The sequence below is a fragment of the Tenrec ecaudatus genome, chromosome 5 (genome assembly GCF_050624435.1).
Source record: "Tenrec ecaudatus isolate mTenEca1 chromosome 5, mTenEca1.hap1, whole genome shotgun sequence".
Lineage (NCBI taxonomy): Eukaryota > Metazoa > Chordata > Mammalia > Afrosoricida > Tenrecidae > Tenrec > Tenrec ecaudatus.
In genome coordinates this window covers 7545762-7565390 of record NC_134534.1, presented here as the reverse complement: position 1 = coordinate 7565390, position 19629 = coordinate 7545762, and the positions used below count along the sequence as shown (strand labels likewise).

The following is a 19629-nucleotide window of genomic DNA, read 5'->3' as shown; positions in this document are numbered from 1 at the left end:
CCAGGCACCAGGCTAAGGACCAGGTGCCCTGACTGAGTATGACCCAGAGGGCTTTGCCTCTGTCCTGGGGCAGGGACCGCCCCTTGTTCTGGGCTCGTGCTTGGGCAGGTGCATCATTAGAGGGAGCTGGGGCCTGGGTAAGGTGGGGGCCCATCAGGGAAGGACCAGTCCCAGGCCCAGAAAGCAAGGCAGTCCCCCAGAAGCCCTGGGTCCTAGACTCTTCTCAGCCTGGTGCCTTTGCTGAGCTCATGTGGCCTCCACTAGAGTCGGTGACAGCAATGACAGCTCAGGGCACTTAGGTCACTTGGTTAAACTTATACACCCCGCCACACAACGCTGGTCAGCTGACCTCTGTCCCACCTCCCTCTGGCAGTGCCTTCAGCATGCCCCCCTTGGACCGGCTGCTGGCACAGATTCAGGTTCTCTGAGCTGAGTGGAGGGTGGCTAGCAGGCAGTGGAGCCCAGGGAATCCCAGGCTGGGGAGGGCAGGCCTGGGGTTGAATCCTACAAGTCCCTCCTCTGGCTGTTTCTTCACATGGAAGCCAGGGGCTGGTTCAGCAGATTGAGGCTGGGAAGGGCCACCTCGACCTGGCAGGGTGTCTTGTCAATGAGAACCATGACACTGGAGCACCAATACTGACTGGCCTCTGGGAGTTAAGAAATCCCCGATGGGGACACCCAGGACAGATCAACTCCTTAGGTCCAATAATGAGTAGCGATACCAGGAGGGGAAGGGAAAGGTAGGGGGAGAAAGGGGGAAATCGATCAGAATGATTGACATATGGCCCCTTCCCAAGGGGATGGACAACAGAAAAGTAGGTGAAGAGCCCCTAATAAAACAATGAATAAGAAAGAAATCTCCTATGGACTCATGTCCACACACCCAGAGCCTGTCCAGGGGGCTGGGTGGCACACATTGGGATGCAGCCCTGGGCCCTGGCTGCGGTGACTGTTCCTGAGACCTCCCACCCACCACCGTGAGCTGTTGTGGACTCTGGCACTTCATGTCCTTCATCAGCCCCTCCCATAGAGCAAAAATATGCAAAGATCTGCTTCCAAATCTTTCAGACTCAGAAAGGCGCTCGCTGGGCTCCCAGAAGGGGAAGGCCCATCCCTCCACAGGAAGTATGGGCTGACGATGGAGCCTCAGGGGCAGCTTGAAAGTCAGAGCAAGGGCAGGGGTCAGAACCCACGTTCTGGGGGCTGGCTGGACAAGCCCTCTCCTGGACATGGCAAATCTTTTACAGTTTTGGAAAGCCCTAGGCACAGTTTTACTGTGTTCCACGGGGTCCCTGTGAGCTGGAACCCACCGACGGGAGGGGTTCTATGGACTGGGATCAGGCCTCCTTTGGAAGGCGGGCCGTGCAGGCCCATTCTACAGGCAAGGAAACTGAGGTTCAGAGAGGCACCGCTGTCACACAGCAGAGTCAGGGCTGTGTTTGAAGGGACACCTCGCAGAGCCTGGCCAGGGCTTATACCCTGCAGGTGTGTGTCGGATCCTTCTGCAGATGGCCCAGCCTCTGAGGATAACCCCACCCCGGACAATGGGGGGCAGGACCCCCGTCTGGCCCTGGGATTGAAATGACCGTGACACCCAGAGGGTAAAATAGCAATTCTCTTTATTCATGTTGATTCTCATCACCGGAAACATTTAACAATAAATAAAACCAAGCAGGGGACCCGGAAGGCAGGCTCTCACTGACATCATTCGGCAACGCCCCGCCCACTGGAGAACAAGCACAGGTGAGGGGGTGGGGCGGGGGCAGCTTTCAAAGGACCAACCACACAGCGGCGAAGAACGGAAAGTGCACAAGAGGCAGGCTTTGGCTTGGAGAGTGTGCTGGGGGGCAGGGGGGGGGGGTGGCGGAGCAGAGGGCTGGTGGCCCTGGGGTCCCGGCACAGGTTTAGGGTGCTGGCGCAGGGCTGCATGCAGGTGGGCAGCTCTGGTCCGTGTCGGGAGCCTGGGTCCCAGGTGGGGCCATTGGGCCGTGGGCTGGGAGCTGGAAATGCAGGGTTCCTTCTGGCACCTGGACCCCCTTGAAAATGCTGTGTCTGCCTCTGCTCTGGACTGAACTACCTGGACTCCAGCCCAACACGCACTGCGATTTAAGGGTCCCGACGCGGGGGATGGGATCTTATTTGGAAGTAGGTTTTCCCTTGTTATGTTAATGAGGTCAGCTCACTTTTGGGGTGGGGGGTGGCTGGAAGACCAGAGAAGCAGATGTCGAGCCCCAGGGGCTCATGGGAGGAGCGGTAAGGCTGGGCTCCTGATTGACTTCCACCTTCCAGAGCTGGGAGGAAATCACTTTCTGTCCCTTACCTCTCAGCCCCCTGTGGCCATCCCACACAGAGAACTCATACTGGCTCTGCGAGGTGTCAGCACGCAGTTGGGCGAGGAGAGGGGGCCACCAGAGGGGGGCTTTCTGAGGCTGGGGGAGCGCTGGCTGAAGGCCCTGTGTGCTGAGGGCCGAGGCGGAGGGGGTTGAACTTCTGAAGCCTTGGAGGGGCTTGAATCCCCTTTGGCATGTGGCCGTGTTAGCGGGTGTGGGTGCCCCTGGACGTACGCTTGGCCATCGCCGAGGGAGGGAGGTGGAGCTTTTTCCTGTGTTCGGGCCTCTTGAAAACAGCTCGAGCGCAGGTCACAGACTATGTCCCTGGAGGTCCTGAACAGTCCATCTGTGGCCTAGTGCACCTGGACACGGCGCTGGCCTCTCCCAGCGCCCTTGATCACACAGGGACGGAGCAACCAAGGGCTCTGAAAAGTCCCCGCCTTCCCAGGGAATCACCTGGCTCCTGTTCCCCCCTCGGCTGGTTTCCAAGTTCCATGTCTCATTTGCTGGAAGCCCACAGAGGCAAGGATGGAGACAAGGTCTCCCATACTTGGGGCATGTGGTCAGCGGAGACCAGACCCCGGGGAAGCACAGCATGTGTGGTAAAGCGAACGCACAGCCAAAAGGAGGAAGGTCCTCGTGGAGATGGACTGACACAGAGGCCGCAAGGGGCTCCGGCACAGGGACCAGTGTGCGGATGGCACTGGGCCCTGCGGTGTTTCCTTCTGTTGTGCAGAGTTGCTGTGGGTCAGAACTGACTGGGTGGCACCTGACACCATCAGCACCACCAACACACCTGCTTTCTCCTGTCCACAGCACCCCAAATGCCTCCTGGGAAGCCCCTTGCCTGATTCTAAGCCACTCTCCCTTGGAGGCGGCTTAGGCCAGGGGTGCGTGTTGCCTGGGCCACCAGGATCGGCTTTGATTTGGTTTCCAAATCTTTCAGACTCAGAAAGGCGCGCGCTGGGGTTCTGGAAGGGGAAGGCGCATTCCTCCATGAGTATGGGGTGACGGTGGAGCCCCAGGGGCAGCCTGAGAGTCAGAGCCAAGGCAGGGGTCAGAACCCACGTTCTGGGAGCTGGCTAGACAAGCCCTCTCCTGGACATGGGAAATCTGTAGGCTGCGACGTCTGCTCGCCGGTCAGTCCCTTCCCAGGCTTTGGTCTTCTCCTCTCTACAGTGGGAGGGTTGGGAGGTCAGAGAGCAGGGGGGGCGGGGGGGGGGGGAGAGTGGACCGAGGCTGGGAAACTGGTTTAGGGGATGCCCACGTGGACCCCCGCCCAGGACGAGCCTTTTTCTCTCTCCCAGGAAAGCCACATGACACAGTGCTCAGTCTGAACCCCTTGTTGCTGAAGCGACTCAGCTTTTTGTGGGGTGGGATGGGAAGTTTCTGGGGGCCAGCTCCTCTCTCTAGTGGATGCTGCCTTGGGACCTGTCCCCGAGCTCCCCGGGCTAGCCAGCACCGCCCCGTCCTGGGCCACCCCACTCTGGCCCCTGAGGGTCCAAGGGCAGCGTGTGGGTTCATGGTCCTTCTACGAGGACGCTACATTCTGCAGAACTTTGCAGCTGGGCCTTTTATAAGAGAATCAAACACTTTCCAGGCACTGGGGCTCTTGGCAAGTAAACAGGCTAGACCCTCTCCTCTGGCCCACTCAGAGTCCGCACGCAAGCAGAAACAGAGACCTGGCCTCACAGAGCCTGGCCCGCCATTTCCGGGGCCTCTTGTAAATGGCCTCCAGCCCCCTGGACATCATGCTGTCATAGCCCCTCCCTTTAGGTTTGGCTGGTGGGAGTGGAACCTTCTGGAAATGGAAGGTGGAAGTTTGCTGAGGCCACCTACACTCTGCACAGGCCACCAGGACATCAGTTCTCCTCCCTGCCCCCCGCCTTCTAGAAGGTGGTTTCAGTGGGCAAGATCAAACCTGGGAAACGGGAGGGGGCCACCCTGGCCCAACAACAGGGTGCTGAGTGAGGGACTGGACACAGGGCATCGCACAGACGGACAGACTGGTGCCAGGAGACTTCTCCCCGAGCCCGGGGACCCCCACAGGGGCTCAGGCACCCCTTCCATAAGCCACAGCATGCTTGATGAAGACCTCACACCAGCCACACCACGTGCAAAACGTCAGTCGAATTACCCAAGAAATCAATAAATAATCAGGCAAGACTGAAGAGGAAGACAGGGGCCCACAGGGGGAAAAGGGATGAGGTAAGTCACACCCTGCTCTGTCCGCCACTGTCCCTGGCCTGCCTCCCAACCCCAGGACAGGGCGTGATTGGCCGGCATGAACTTGTCCAGAGCCCAAGCGCCGAGGGGAAGACACCAGGGAACGGAGGCCCCTGTGGGGCACTGCCCGGGGTCTGTGGCATTGCCCTAAAGGTAGTCCCCCCTCAGGAATGTCCAGGGAGGCCCCGGGTGGGAGCTAGCAGGACCCCTCGAGGGGAGGCCTATCTGCCCATCCTCGGGCTCCTTCACCTCGGAGAAGGGGTCTTCAGGGTCAGACCCCAGGTCACCGGCAGCCAGAGTGGACCTGACACAGCATCTCCCAGCGCCCTGCCTGCCTCGGGGGTTGCGTCTGCCCCCCAACTTCTGCAGATCTCGAGACCCACCCTGCAGTCGGGCAGGGCTCAGTGACACCAGATGCCGGGTGCAGGGCTGGCGGTGGCGAGGAGGAGCGGGCCTGGCCCTTCTTGGCAGCGTCATCTCCCCTTGAAGATCCTGATCTTGTGGATGGAGGCCAGGGTGGCTGTGATGTTGGACTCAAAGTCCCCGTCGTGCACACCGGTCTTGCGGAAAGCCCCCGCCGACGGGTTGTTCTCCCAGTAATGGTGCCAGTTCCCCTTGCTGTCCGCCCCGAAGCCGTACAAGTCCACCTGGGGTGGGGGGAAGGGGGGAAGCAGAGGTCAGACCACGCGACTTCAAATGTGCCCCCAGAAAGCTGCGGAAACCCCAAGCCCTGGACCAGCGAGTATGCCAAGCGGCATGCCAAGGGAAGGGGCCTCCAAACTTACTCCCCCCCCGCCATGTTGTTTAAGAAGGGAGTAGACACAGTGGCCCACAAGGGGGTGCAGAGGAAGCCAAATGCAGCTCCCAGCCCACAATGCCCACAAATGGCCCACGCGCTCAGTGCCATCCCTGTCGAAGCTGACTCCCAGCGACCCTAGAGGGCAGAGTAGAGCTGTCCTGTGGATTTCCGAGACTGTAACTTCACAGGAGCAGAAGGCCTCCTCTTTCTTCCATGGAGCGACTGGTGGTTTCGAACTGCTGACATTTCAGTGAGCAGCCAACTGTCTAATCCACTACACCACTCCCAGGGCTCCCAGACACCGACAGACAAGGAAGGCCCTCCCCCTAAGAATCACACCCTGACTTCTGGTCTCTCCAGCAGTGAGAAATTCACTGTTCTGCAAAGCCACCCCCCACGTGGCACTTCCACATACTGGCGCACGGACTGTCCTGTGAACCAGAGACTTTCTATCTGCTTCTTGAGTGCCTAGAGCCTTGGGAACAAGGTAAGTGTTAAAAACACCACATCCAACGCCTCCCACTGGCATGCGTCTACTGGGTAGTGAGGAAAGCCCGCTGGTCCCCCAGCATGGTGGGTTGAGAAGTCTGGAGGTTCGATTCCCACACCCAGCCATTCTGATGGCGTCGGCTCTGGTATGGCTTGGGCACAGCCATTGTGAACTGTCTAGTGTGCAGCTCTGCCATGGCCACCATCATCAGGTGCTTGCCGGGAGACGCTGCTCCCAAGCTGGGATCTGTGTCTGGGCAGCGGCTGCCTCCCGGGGGCAGGAGCACAGCTTTCTAACCTCTTTCCCGGGCATGTCAGGCCACCCAAGAGGCTCTGCCAATGCCCAGCTAGCAGTGTGCAGCCTGGCCCAGGGAGGGAAGGGCCTGCCTGGGTCCTCAGGGCCATCCAGCCCCAGATCTGTCCCTGCTGCCCCACCCCATCCAGGAACAGGGCAGGAGGTGTCCCCGTATGGGGCAGGTGGCGTACCTCGTCACAGACGTGCAGGGAGAAGATGACAGACAGGATGCCCGTGGACGGATACCGCCCGTGGCCCTGCAGCCAGTTGTCGAAGACGTACTTGATGAAGCCCGGATGGTAGATGAGGATCTGCAGGGGGGCAGGAGTGAGACGGGAGGGCAGACACAGGCAGGAGGGGCAGGAGGGGAGTAAGGGGACAACCCCCCTCCTCCTGCCCCCTGCATTTGTGGAGCTGACACCCTAGTGACGAGATGGACTGGGCCCTCACACTGACGGGAGTGTGCACAGAGACCAGCAGGGGGAGGGGCCACCAAGAGGCATTGCTTGGGACTGTTAGTGTCTGTTGAGAGGGACTGGCGGGCTGCTGGTTTGGCATGGTGAACTCAATGAAGACACTGCGTTGTGTGCATAAGTCAGGCTGAAACAGTGATGCTTTGGCACCTCGAGAGGGGCTTCAGAGAGTTCAGGGGCAGCTCCATTATCTTTGCCCTCCACTTCCCTACAGACTCCTTGAAGCGCCCATCACTGTATAGCGAGCCCTGGAGGGGCAGTGGGCTGCTAACTGCAAAGTCAGCAATTCAAAACCACCTGTTGCTCCATGGGAGACAGGTGAGGCTTTCTACTCCCCAAAAGAGTTGGTCTCAGAGATCCAGAGGGGCAGTTCTACCCTGTCCTTTAGGGTTGCTATGAGTCCGAATTGATTTGATGGCAGTGATGTATAGATATATCTGTATATTTGTGTGTACATACACTTATACACATATACATATGTATCTACTTACAGATACAGATAGGTATATTCTATAGAAATAGAAAAATGTACACACATATACTGATATACATATATTCATTGCTGTCCGGGACCCTATAGTACAGAAGGAAGCTGCCCCATGGTGGGTTCGAACCTCTGACTCTCTGGTTATCAGTTAATCAGTTAGCGGCTTAGCACGGCCCCACCAGGTCTGATTGCAGTTGAAATAAAAATGAATGAAGGTTAGGGTTCAACTCACCTTCTCCTTTTTCACTTTGATCTTGGTGGGGACAGGGACATAGGTGCTGGAAGAGAGGGGCAGGTGGTTGGTGGGAGGGGCTGTGGGAGGAGGGCGTGTCCTTTCCCCTTGCTCGGCCCAGCCCCGCAGAGTTGCCTCTGGCCAGTAACACCCTGCAATGCTCCGTGGCAGACACTAGAGGGCAACGGTGGCTCATCGCAAGAGGTTCTGGGAGTCAACCTGCTTGGCATACAAACCCCTTCCCTATTCAGAAGGGCTGGGATGGGGGATCAGCTCCAAGCCCGCAGGAAGGTAGTGTGTGGGGGGTGGGGGGATGTCGGGCAGAGTGGCTCTCCTGTCTCTCTAAGAAGCCAGACAGCTGGAGCACCTGGTGTGAGGTCTCCTTTTGGGTATAGCACCCCACAGCATGCAAGCATTCAAACCTGACCCCTGGCCCGCTGGCCGAGGGGGTCATGCATTGGGCTGCCAACCGCAGAGCTTTGTGGGAGAAGGAGGCTTTCTGGCTGAGATGAGAGAGAACCCCAGTCTCAGAGACCCACAGGGGCAGCTCTACCCTGGCTGACAAGGTGGCTAGGATTCGGATCGACTTGATGACAGCTGAGGTTTTTTTTGTTTTGTTTTGGGGCCGAGGGGGTGGGGGTGGGGGACAACTCTGGACCCTGAAACCGTTTCTTTTCAGAAAGAGTGAGGAGGGTGGGGGACAGGAGTCCTGGCTGGGGAAAGGCGAGCCTGGGTGAGGGAGCCCCTGGGCTACTACGAGGAGAATGCGTGAGCCCCCCGCGACTGCTGTGCCCGTGCTGCCCGGCCTCTGAGCACAGTGCGGGAGGCAGATGTTGCGGTCGTGGGATCAGGGCCCCGGCAGTTGGAAAGGCATCTCCTTATCCTCACCCGGCTGCTGTCTCTGAGGTCCTCTAGGGACGGCGGGCAGCACTCCCACACCCACTCACGGCCTTCTGGCTGATCTCCACTCAGAGGGACCCTGCAGGGCAGGGTAGAACTGCCCCCCGTGGGTTCCCGAGACTGGGACCTTTTATGGGAGTGGGAAGGCTTTCTCCAGCGCTCCTCTGGGGCAGCGTCTCCTGTCCTGCTTCCTGGTGGGCTTCCCCGGGGAGCATGGCATCCCTAGCTGGTGCAAACAGTGAACCCAAAGGTTGGGGTTCAAGTCCACGCAGAAGCATGCTGGACGAGAAGTGTAGTGACCTGCCCTTGAAAGCCAGCTTCTCCACCCCTTCTCGGGGTCTCCCGCATGAGCTGGAAGCGCCTGAGGCAGGCGGGGGGGGGGGGGGATTCTGGTTTGGGAGGGACTAGATCTCCACCAGGAGGAGCAAGGTTCAACCTGCGTCCAGCTGAAAGTCCCTGAGGGCTGAGGGGCTCCCCTGGAACTGGGGGAGTTGGGTCAGTGGCCTGTAGGGGGCAGGGCTTGTGTGTCAGGTCTGGGAGCTGCTCTGGGCCAGGGCGTGGCAGGGGGAAGATGGGGACTTACCGGGAGATGGTGCCGTTGGTGGTGGCGCTGATCACCCAGAGCAGGTCCGTGATCTTAAAGGGCACCAGGATCATGCTGACGTTCTCCCCCAGTTCCTTGAAGCTCTCGGGGTACACTAGATGGTGGGTGGTCTTGCTGCCAACATCGGCCTCAAACCCCAGCGTGGGGGCCTTGTTCATCCTGTGCGCAGGAAGCAGAGAAGAACCAGCAGTGCATCATGTGGGTGCCCATGCTCCCAGCCAGCGGTGACTCAATCCACTGGCCTTCAGCTCGGCCTCAGGCATCAAATCTGCCTGGCTGGGAGCCCCTTGCCCTGCTCAGGGAAGCAGAGGCAGCAGACACTGCTCTTGCACGATCTCAGGTGGGCCTTGAGCAGGTGCTCCCTAACTGATCATCAGATCAGGACATTGAATGGCATGCCCACCAGGTACGTGCCTCAGGCCCTTGGTCAAGGATTCCTGCGCCCCCAGAGGCTGCCCAAGGCCACGGAGCCCCTGCGGGCAGTCTCCAACATGGGACAAATCCCTCCCTACCCCCACTATGAGTAGTCCCACTGGACATCAGGGATGTGGGGCCACCTCAAGGCCACCAGGTGAGCTGTCCCAGAAACAAGAGACCACTGGGAAGTCACTCAGTGGACCACCAGCTCCACCCCTGCTTATATGTCTCCCCCTGCAGCCCCTGTGCCCCTGGGCTCTGTGAGCAACAGAGTGGGGATTATAAAGAACCCCGGTGGAGGTGGCAGTCACTGGGGATTCCTGTCTCATGCGATGACGTGGGGGAATACAGGATCACCATGTACAGGACACCAGTCTGCTCTGCAGAGCAGAGCTGCGGTCCGAAGGAAAGAGGGCTTCCTCATCTCAGCGGGCCTGCTGTCTAAGCTCCCAGCCTCGGGGCTCAGCGTACTCACTTGTCCCTGGGCAACCCTTCCAATGCAGTTCCCTCTGCAGTACAGAATGGGAAACTGAGGCCCAGAGTGGGGAGGGTGGGACCTGGCGCTCACTGGAAGATGAGGCCACCAAGGCTGGGACCTTGGCCCCTTACCAATGGCCCAGATGGTTTCTCTGGCCTGGAGAGGCCCTCAAGGTGCAGGGCTGGGCACTAGAGGCCCCCATGGGCACAGCTCCTAGTGCCGGGCTGAGGGGCACTCACCTCAGCACAAAGTCGTGCTCATCTATCTGGGCGCCATACTGGGAAGCCTTCAGATTGCCTGAATTGCCCACCACGGCGCAGCGCCGGCAGCCCACTGCCTCATTGTCCAGCATAGGGTCCGTGTCCCCAGGCACCAGGCTGAACAGCTCCCTGATGGTGTCGTTCAGGTTCCGGGGAGTCTTCTCTCGCTGCAGCTTCTGTGGACAGAGGAGACTTGTCACCCTGGCTGAGCTCTGGACCCCAAGCTCCCTGAGGCTACTCGTCCAGCCTACTGGCCATAGCCATGGGAGCGCCTGCTTGCTGCTGTGTGCCTGGAGATGGTGGGGATCACACACAGTCCAGGCTACTCTGGGAGATAAAAGGTAAGGGATCATTCATTCATTCATCCATCCACCCACTTACCCATCTCTCCTCCCACACATCTAGCCCTTATCCACCCACCCACCCTTCCATTAATCCATTCTTCCTTCCATCCATTCATCTACACATCCATCCATCCTTCTGTCCACTCATCCTTCCTTCCACCTATCCATCCTTTCATCCATCCATCCATCCATCCATTCGTCCTACAGTTACAGTTCTAGCCTGTCCTACAGGGTCGCTATGAGTCAACATCAACTCCATGGTAGTGAGTTTGGGGTTTGGAGATGTGATTACACTAGAAAGTGTGCTTTCTTTGTCATGTTCACAAGAAAGTTTCCTGTAGGATGCTCCTGAAACTAACCACCTCCAAGCTCTATGGAGACCAGCAGGGGCACACAAATGGGGGAGGGGGCTACAAGGTGCCAAGGGGCATCCAAGGCCACTGTCAAGGAAAGAGTCCATAGGACTGAGACCCCGGGTCTCCCCCAGGACCCTCAGGCATGACAGTGGTGGACACTATGCTCTGAGAGTCACCCACCTGGAGGCACGGTCAAGCTCCCCTGCAGGAACCTCAGTGGGTGCATTCCCTGTGCATCCCAACATTGTGAAGATGGCTTAGGTCACAGTGCTGTCCCCCATCCCCACAACTGGTTCCTTATCTTTCTTGGCCAGAGAGCTTGACAAGTGTTTGCTGAAATTCTCAACACCCAGTCCACTGCCACCCCTGACCCATAGCAGTCCATCTATGCAGGGCTTTTGAGGCTGTCCATCTTTGTAGAAGCACACAGCCTCATCTTTGTTCTGAAGAGCAGCTGGTGGGTTTGAACTGCCAACCTCAAGTGTGGCAGCTCAACACCTAACCCACGGCACCACCAGGCCAAATGGCATCCTTGCATTCATCTCTCAGTAGCACCTCTTTAACAGTCTCCTTCAAGCCACCTATGCGCTGCCAAGGTGGCCGGGTTTGAAGAAAGACTCCAGGTCTGGTGAGCGGGCCTGGTGTGCACCTTACAGGCTGGCCAGCTGCCCCTGAGCACCTCCCCCAACTCTCAGAGGCTGGCGTTTCCCAACTCGCCTTACACAAACACACACACACACACACACACACACACACACGTTTGTTTTTCAAAAGGAAACCTCACGACTCATCCACGGTTGGGAAGCACAGGTAGGTGACTTGGCAGACGTGAAAGGTTACTGGTCAAAACGTTCTCCGGAGCCACAGAGAGCAGGTGATAAAGAAGAAAGCCATTGTGCAGCTCAGTGACAACAAAGGGGCGCTGTGTGACTCCTGGCCCGTGGCTGGCCCTGTGGCTGGGCCGGGCTGCTGCCCGTCTTTGAGAAAGCGGACTGGTAGTTCTAGAAGATGCATCGTTGAACGGGTCTGATTAAAGTGCGTGGCTGGGAGGACACAGGATGGGGAAGTACATCCAGGATGGAGCTACTTGCTCCCTGACACCTGGACGCTGGGACTTTCCAGATCTGTGGGAAGATGTGCATCCCAGGTTTTTAGTCACAAAGGGTGTGGCCACTTGGGACAGCGGTCAGGAGACACTAGCAGACACGAACCTTCAGCTCCAGCTGATCAGGGAGGTGCTTCAAAAAATGTGTGTGGAAAATGAGGTGAGGAAATGAAAATGCTCCCATGTGCTTTTTAAATGAATGAACCGATAATTGGGTTCTGAATGATGTTAAGTGCTGAGTGGGATCCCAGGTGCACGTGCCCCGAGGCCACCCCAGCCCAGTTCTCACCTGCCACCAGTTGTAGGTGTCCTCCGGCAGCAGCGAGTTGTGGGAGGTCAGCAAGGGCTGCATGGTCTGGTTGAACCTCTGGGCGAACCAGCTTGAGACCTCGAGGTCCCCGATACAGCGGCTACAGGTGCAGGGCCTCTGGGGCAGCTTCAAGATCTTTCGGAAGAGCCAGTTGGTGGTCATCACGGTGGAGGTATAATTCAGGAAGAAGGAGGTGAGGAAGACGAGGAGGAGGAGGAAGGTGAGCAGCTTCATCTTCCTCAGGGCCAGCATCTTTGGCTTGCCAGGAGGGCAGGAATAGAGCACTCCTGATGCAGGATGAGTAGGATAGAGAGACCTCAGAACCAGCAGCTCAATCAGAGGAGAGCACCCCCAGAGGGGAGGTCTCAGGCCCGCTGGGAGGCAGATGCCCTGATGGTGGGCCCTCGCTGTGGCCGTCACAAAGTCCGCAAGGGGCACTTATAGGGCGTTGGCTCTTTTTGCATATAATTTGTCTTCCCAGGAAACAATGGTGTCTGGGTCTTCAGCAAACCCCTGAGGGACTGGTGGTACCCTTGGTGAGGCTGGAATCAGGTGCAAAGACAGTGTCTCCCCCACTCCCTAAAGAGATGGTGGGGGATTCATCCATGCAGGGAACCTCAGCACGAGAGCCTCGAAGGATGCTTATGGGGTGCAGAAGAAAGGGGTGTTGTTTCCCACCCTCCTTCAGAAAGTTCGGCCGGCGATGCTCCTTAATTAGAGGCTCCTGGTGCCCACGCCACTGCCAGCCACCAGGAAGGGACTGAGAGCCATCTGTCGTCTGCACAGAAAAGAAGGAAGAAGATGGGGTGAGATTCGATTACCGGCCTGTAACAAATGTTCCTCTCCTCACCCACCCCTGCACCAGGGAGAGTCCTGTCACCTTTGCTCCATGGCCGAGCAGGCATGTGGGAGGCTATGGGAGATTTTAAAGTTCCTAATGGAACAGGGCGTTGAGTACTGGGCCGTTCACTGCAGGGTCAGTGGTTCAAGCCCACCAGCTGCTCCTTGGGAGAACGAGAAGACTGTCTGCTCTCCTAAAGACGTGAAGCCCCAGAAACGCTCATGAGCAGCTCTAGCGACTCTGTTCCGATACGGTGGACAGAAGTCAGAATGGACGTGATGGCCAGGAATTGGGTTGGTTTGGAGAGTCTGCTCTTGACAACTCTGAAGGCTGGAGGCCCAAACCCACCCAGCAGTACTGAGGAAGACAGGCCTGGCTGAGATTGAAGCTCAGCTGGCAGGTTGATGCCTGACTTCACCAGGGCGCTTCCCAGGCTGCTGTCTTTCCAGAATCAATCTGACTGTTGCAGCCTTCTCCCGCCTGGACTCGAACCGATGACTCAGCAGTTAGCAGCCCCGTGCTTTACTGCTGCCCCACCAGGGGTCCTCCTGCCAAGAGTAAAACAAACTCTAAACCAAACTCACTGCCATCAAGTCACTTCTGACTCAAGGCGATCCTACAGCAGAGGGTAGAACTGCAACTGGGTTTCCCGTGATTGCAACGCCTTATGGAAGTAGAAAGCCTTGTCTTTCTCCCGAGGAGCGGCTGGTGGTTTCGAACTGCTGACCTTGTCATGAGTGGCCCAATGCTCAGGGCTCTGACCTTATAGAGCAACTCTATACTGCCCCACACGGGCACACTGTGAGCCAGAACAGACCAGAAGACAGAAGCGTCCTTTCCTGTTCTGATCTGGACACTTTTGTGGAAAGAGGATGGTGAGGGCTATTTTTCAGGTTGACACTGGGCTGAGTGTCTAGTGGGTCTGGGTGCTCCTGGGGGGGTGTGATGTGCATCGAGGAGGGGCCAGGAAGCACAGGGTAAGTGTGACAGGCATGTGGCTTCCCCTGGATTCTGAATTCCAGCAAGCCACCTCAGCACCTCCATGATGAGGAAGTGACCCAGCTCTTTGCCTCCAAACTCCCCACCCTGGCACCCCAGGTCTGGGTAGAGGGGCTTCAGAGTCACGTCTGGTTCTCTGGTCACGTGGCCTTGGGCAAGTCCTACTTTCTCGGCCCCTTGTAAGTGATTCAAAGGCAGCCGCCCGGTCTTGGGGCTCCACTGGGCCGTCAAGAAATCCAGCCACATGAGCACCAATCTGCTGCACAGGAGCCTCGTGAGAGTGTTGGAGGGCGATGATGTCACTGGCAGTGAAGGAAGGGGAGCCGTTTTAACCCCTTGTGGGCCGGGGACGGTGAGATGCTGAGTAAGGGAGGCCACAGAGGAGCCGCTGCCTTTGAGTGCTCGTGCTGAACATGAACACCGCCAGCCCCACGGCCGCCGGAAGAATAAAGGACTCTTTCTGGAAGATGGTGAGGCTTTGTCCAATGAGCGTCGGGTGTGAGAGCAAGAGGGGCTGGTCCCTGACAAAGGTCACCACCATGTTTGGCACAGCAGAGCGCCCAGGAGCTGGACTGACAGCAAGGCAGGAACGCTGGCTCCCAGACACCACAGGTGTGTGGTGACGCAGGGCGGGGCAGTGCTCCCTGCTGAGTCCGCGCGGACACCTAACATGGTGGGCACTTTCCGAGCCCCAGTTCCTTTTTCAGTATGGGAGTGGTGCGCTTTCCTGGCAGACCCACGGCACATCCAGACAGGTCTCTTAATACTCAGATAATCCAACAGTGTAGCAGCTTCCTCATGCCACCACCCTTTCATACTGTGCCTCATGTGGTGGTGACCCCCCAACCATAAAATTATCTTCGTTGCTACTTCATCGCTGTAATTTTGCTACTTTATGAGCTGGGCGACCCATGTGAAAGGGTCGTTCGACCCCCCCAAAGGGGTCGAGACCCACAGGTTGAGAACCGCTGAGTTAGCTAGAGGCATGCTTTCAATTTGTACTTTTAAGAAGCTGAGAGCCAAAGAGATAAGAGAATGTGCTCAAAGTCATGGGAGGAAAATGAAGCAGCAGGATCCAAAGTCAAGTCTGCAGCCCTCAGAACCCAGGCGCCATGCCCCCCTCCTTCCGGAGAGCCTCTAGGGGCCCAGAACCGGGAGACTAGTCTGGAGACACAGTTGGCGACACTATTATACATCCCACCACGAACACAAATGAGGTCCCTTCCATGGTCACAGCCAACCACACCCCCAGACTTCATGGACCTCTCGCCCAGTGCCCAGAGCTCCACCCTGCGACCAGCTGACCTCCTGGGACTTCAATAGGAGCCACTGCTGTCGCACCTTTGGTCTTCACTCAAGACCTCTCTCTCATCCCTGCATGCCTGATCAATTTCTCCTTGCCCACACCTGGGATTTTGTCCCAGGCAGGAAGGACTGAAGGCAGATGGACTCCCTTTGCTCACAACCCAGACCACCCTGGCACAGATAGCCTGGAAATGCCTCTGCCTCCGTTTCCGACCGCTCCCTTCTCTCGAAGCCTGCTGCCTGCAGGGCCAAGGCCAAGACCCTCAGCCCTGGTGACCGGGCCATGGGCCCCTCTTTCGTGACCCTTTGTCCCTCTTCCCCCTCGGGTCATCTGCTGTCACAGTAGAGAGCTCTCGGCCTCCTTACCCCGGCACTGGGTGCCTGAAGGGCGTGCTCACATCCTGATCCAGCCATGCCTGCAGCCCGCACAGCACAGTGGCGTGCCAGTTCCACAGGGAATAACGCCACTCATGCCATCGAGGCAAGGCTGACTCGTGGCGACCCTGTAGGACAGGGAAGAACTGCCCCGTGGATTTCCCAGACCGCAACTCTGCGCGAGAACACGGCCTCAGCTTCCTTCTGAGGAGCGGCTGGAGGTTTCCAAGGGATGGTCCTGTGGTTCTCAGAATAAATCCTCTTCCTTGGGGAAGACACATCACTGGGAACTTGAGGCAGCTTCACGGAGCACAGGCCTGTTCTCTCCTGCCTCTGGACCCCCGTCCAGCCTGCTCCTGCTGCCCAGAGCCCACCCACCCTGCTTGGTCAGTCGACTCTCCCTTCATCTTCACGTCTCAGGGGCTTGACAGCTACAGGAAGCCGTGCCCACTCACAAGAGGGGCTGGACCACTCAGGGCTGGCACAGGGCCCGGCCTCCGCACTGTCCGCTCCTGTGCCTAGGGCCCCACGAGGTTCGAAACACGATTCTGTCCTTCTTGCAAACTGGAGGGTACTAACAGCAAGCAGCAAGGCCGAAAGCATGAGGGGCATGCAGGCTGAGCACACACGGAGGGCTGTCCGAGCAGGGATGTCCAGACTAAACATCCAGAGGTTTGGTCTAACCCAGAGCTGGGCCACCCACTTGAGACCTAACTTCTGGGAGTCTCCCTTCAGTCAGAAAAAGGGGCAGTGACAACAATTCTGCTCACTTCGGGGGCCTCTGGTGGCTTGAGATCTGACCATGCAGCCTCTAGTTCCTGGGGTTGTGCTGCTCCCTACCTGTGGCTCTGGGCTGGCCATACTGCTTGGCAGGATTGGGGGCAAGAGGTGGGGTGGGGGGACATGTGTTCTGCTTACCAATAGGGCCCCCAGCCTTCAGGAGCACCCAGGCTGGCAATGAGTCTGAGGCGAACCCGGCCGGGACATGGGTGGGTGGGATGCGTAAGTTCCTGCCTACACTGAGTGTCTTCCCGGAGACACTGGGGCCCTCCCCCTGGGCAGGGCTGGGGTAGAGGAGGCACATCATGGTACACACTAGGCTTCCTTAGGGGACTTCCTGACCCTGCATGCCCAGTGCCAACCAAGTGCAGGGAGGGGTCCACTTGAGCCCATGGCTGTAGATTCCTGAGAGAGGGCAGGCTGCACCCCAAGCCCGGCAGGGCTGAGCTAAGTTGCTGCTGGCATGGGTGGTTCCGATAGTTCACGTGCTTGGCTTTGGACTGAGTTGGTGGAGGCTGGAGACCACCCAGTGGTGACTTGGAAGAAAGACCTGGCCCCCATTTCTGGAAACCCCAGGGACCGTAGGGTGACCCTGACACGCATGGGGTCATAACCAGTCAAAGTCAGCTTGATGGGAGTGGATTTGGGCATTGAAGGTGGGGCTTGGCACTCCCTCAATGCATGAATACTTTCTTTTATTAAATTTGCATTCTATGATGCTCCCGACACAACTGCTGAAGCCAAAGTGGGTGCATAAGTAAATGTGGTGAAGAAAGCTGATGGTGCCTGGCTATCAAAAGAGATAGTGTCTGGGGTCTTAAAGGCTTGAAGATAAACAAGCGGCCATCTAGCTCAGAAGCAACAAAGCCCACATGGAAGAACACACCAGCCTGTGTGATCACGTGGTCCCGAAGGGACCAGTTATCAGGCATCAAAGAACAAAAAATCATATCATTAGCTGCACACCTCCATGATACGATCACCGAAGACAAACGGTGCATAAGCAAATGTGGGGAAGAAAGCTGATGGTGCCCGGCTATCAAAAGAGATAGTGTCTGGGGTCTTAAAGGCTTGAAGGTGAACAAGCGGCCATCTAGCTCAGAAGCAATAAAGCCCACATGGAAGAACACACCAGCCGGTGCGATCACGAGGTGCCAAAGGGACCAGGTATAAGGCATCATGCAATATATATATATATATATATATATATATATATATATATATATATATATATATATATATATATATATATATATATATATATACCATAGTGAATGAAGGGGGAACTGCAGAGTGGAGACCCGAGGCCCAAATGTCGACCACTGGAGATCCCCTCATAGAGGGGTTTAGGAGAGGAGATGGGTCAGTCAGGGTGCGATGTAGTACCGATGAAGAACACAGCTTTCCCCCAGATCCTGGATGCTTCCTCCCCACAACTACCATGATCCGAATTCTACCTTGCAGGACTGGATAGGGCAGAGGTTGTACACTGGTGCATATGGGAGCTGGAGGCACAGGGAATCCAGGGTGGATGATACCTTCAGGACCAAGGGTGTGAGGGGGGATGCTGGGAGAGTAGAGGGTGAGTGGGTTGGAAAGGGGGAACTGATTACAATTATCCACATGTGACCTCCTCCCTGGGAGAGGGGCGGCAGAGAAGGGGGGGAAGGGAGACTCCGGATAGGGCAAGATATGACAAAATAACAATCTATAAATTATCAAGGACTCATGAGGGAGAGGGGAGCAGGCAGGGAGGGGAAAAAAAGAGGACCTGATGCAGAGGGCTTAAGTGGAGAGCAAATGCTTTGAGAGTGATCAGGGCAATGAATGTACGGATGTGCTTTATACAATTGATGTATGTATATGTGTGGATTGTGATAAGAGTTGTATGAGCCCCTAATAAAATGTAGGGAAAAAAAAGAAACTGATTAGGGCAAAGAATGTACAAATGTGCTTTATACAATTGATGTATGTATATGTATGGATTGTGATAAGAGTTGTATGAGCCCCTAATAAAATGTTTTTTTTTTAAAAAAAAAAGAAGGTGGGGCTTGGGGTGGAGCAGATTGCTGGGGCAGCGGGCAGCGCTCAGCCGTGGGTCCGCGGCACTCCCTGCTCCAGGCATGTACAGCAGCTGCACCGGGGCCTGGTCTGGTGTGCACTGCAATCCCTCCTGCCTGCAGAGGTTCCCAGGCTGCTGCTAACTGCTGTTTCCACAGCCCCGGGGAAAACCTGTGTGGTGGGAAGTCGGGGAACAAGGACACACCGACTCCTCTGTGCTCTATGGACTGTGGGGAAATGCTGGGCCTGCCTAGTGGAATCTCAGCCAGACTCTTGGGCCAAAGAACTCAGCCAGAGCCTGCCAAGTGTGAGGGACAGGGGGATGGCGAGGGCCAGGATGGGCCCCACAGGACCGCAGTGAGCAAGCTCCAGCCCACCCAGTTTGAGAAGCGGAGGAGGACACAGGGAAAGGGCTGACTCGGGGTCCTGGTCCAGAGTGCCAACCCCACCCCCTCCCTACATCGTGTAACAAGTTCCTGACCAGCCCTACAAAGAGGACCCTGCTAAGGCCCAAGGCAATCTGTCCCCAGGAGCCCAGCCACCATGGGCTACAGTCAACCACTAGGAACGTGATGGGTCCCCCTGGGCTGCAGGAGGCCCCAGGGTACTGGGCAGCAGCCCCCACTGCTGTGAGTGCTGCCAGGGGGACGCCCTGCTCTGGGTTTTCAGGAAGCCCCGTGCCCCTTGCTCTGTGTCCCCCGCCTGTTCTGAGGCAGCAGCTGCGCTCAGGAGCCGAGGCCAGGTAGGACACCGCTCAGTGTGGCTCGCTCCGAAGTCTGAGGGTCCAGCCAGTGCCGAGCAGCTGAGTCCTGTGAGTTCCAGCAAGCACCCCGGAGAAAAACCTGTCCTTGGATCCTGAGGCTGCCAGGGTCACCTAGTGGGATCAGCAGGCACAGCTGCTGGGCCCACAGCTGGGCCCTGCGCACTGCCGGCACCCCACGCCCTGACTTGTTAGTGTGGGGCTTGGGAGAGCTGTTTGTTCCTTGGATACGGTCAATGTCGGGTCCCAAATTAGCCAAACAACATTGTAGGGGACTTCTTCCCTGTGACTCCGAGGGGCCCCGGGACAGCCTGACCTGGGCCGGTGCTCTATGGTGTGGTTCAGCCCCCTCAGGACTGTAAGTCTCTGTCTCTGGGCCTAGCTTCTTCGTGTGCAGCATGAG

The 19629-nt window shown here is 57.4% G+C and overlaps 1 protein-coding gene across 2 annotated transcripts in view; it reads right to left on the bottom strand.

The window, feature by feature from the left end:
- Positions 1–1610: 1610 nt before the first annotated feature.
- The window catches only part of ST3GAL1 (ST3 beta-galactoside alpha-2,3-sialyltransferase 1), a 73621-nt gene continuing 55602 nt past the window's right edge, over positions 1611–19629 (bottom strand). For both annotated transcript variants that reach the window (XM_075549229.1, XM_075549230.1), the window contains 6 exons: positions 12085–12883; positions 9970–10166; positions 8815–8994; positions 7332–7377; positions 6331–6450; positions 1611–5203 (listed from right to left, as the gene is read on the bottom strand). In XM_075549229.1, coding sequence (XP_075405344.1) covers positions 5030–5203; positions 6331–6450; positions 7332–7377; positions 8815–8994; positions 9970–10166; positions 12085–12357 — 990 coding nt within the window. In that variant the 5' untranslated portion in view covers positions 12358–12883 and the 3' untranslated portion in view covers positions 1611–5029. The remainder of the gene's footprint in view (positions 5204–6330; positions 6451–7331; positions 7378–8814; positions 8995–9969; positions 10167–12084; positions 12884–19629) is intronic.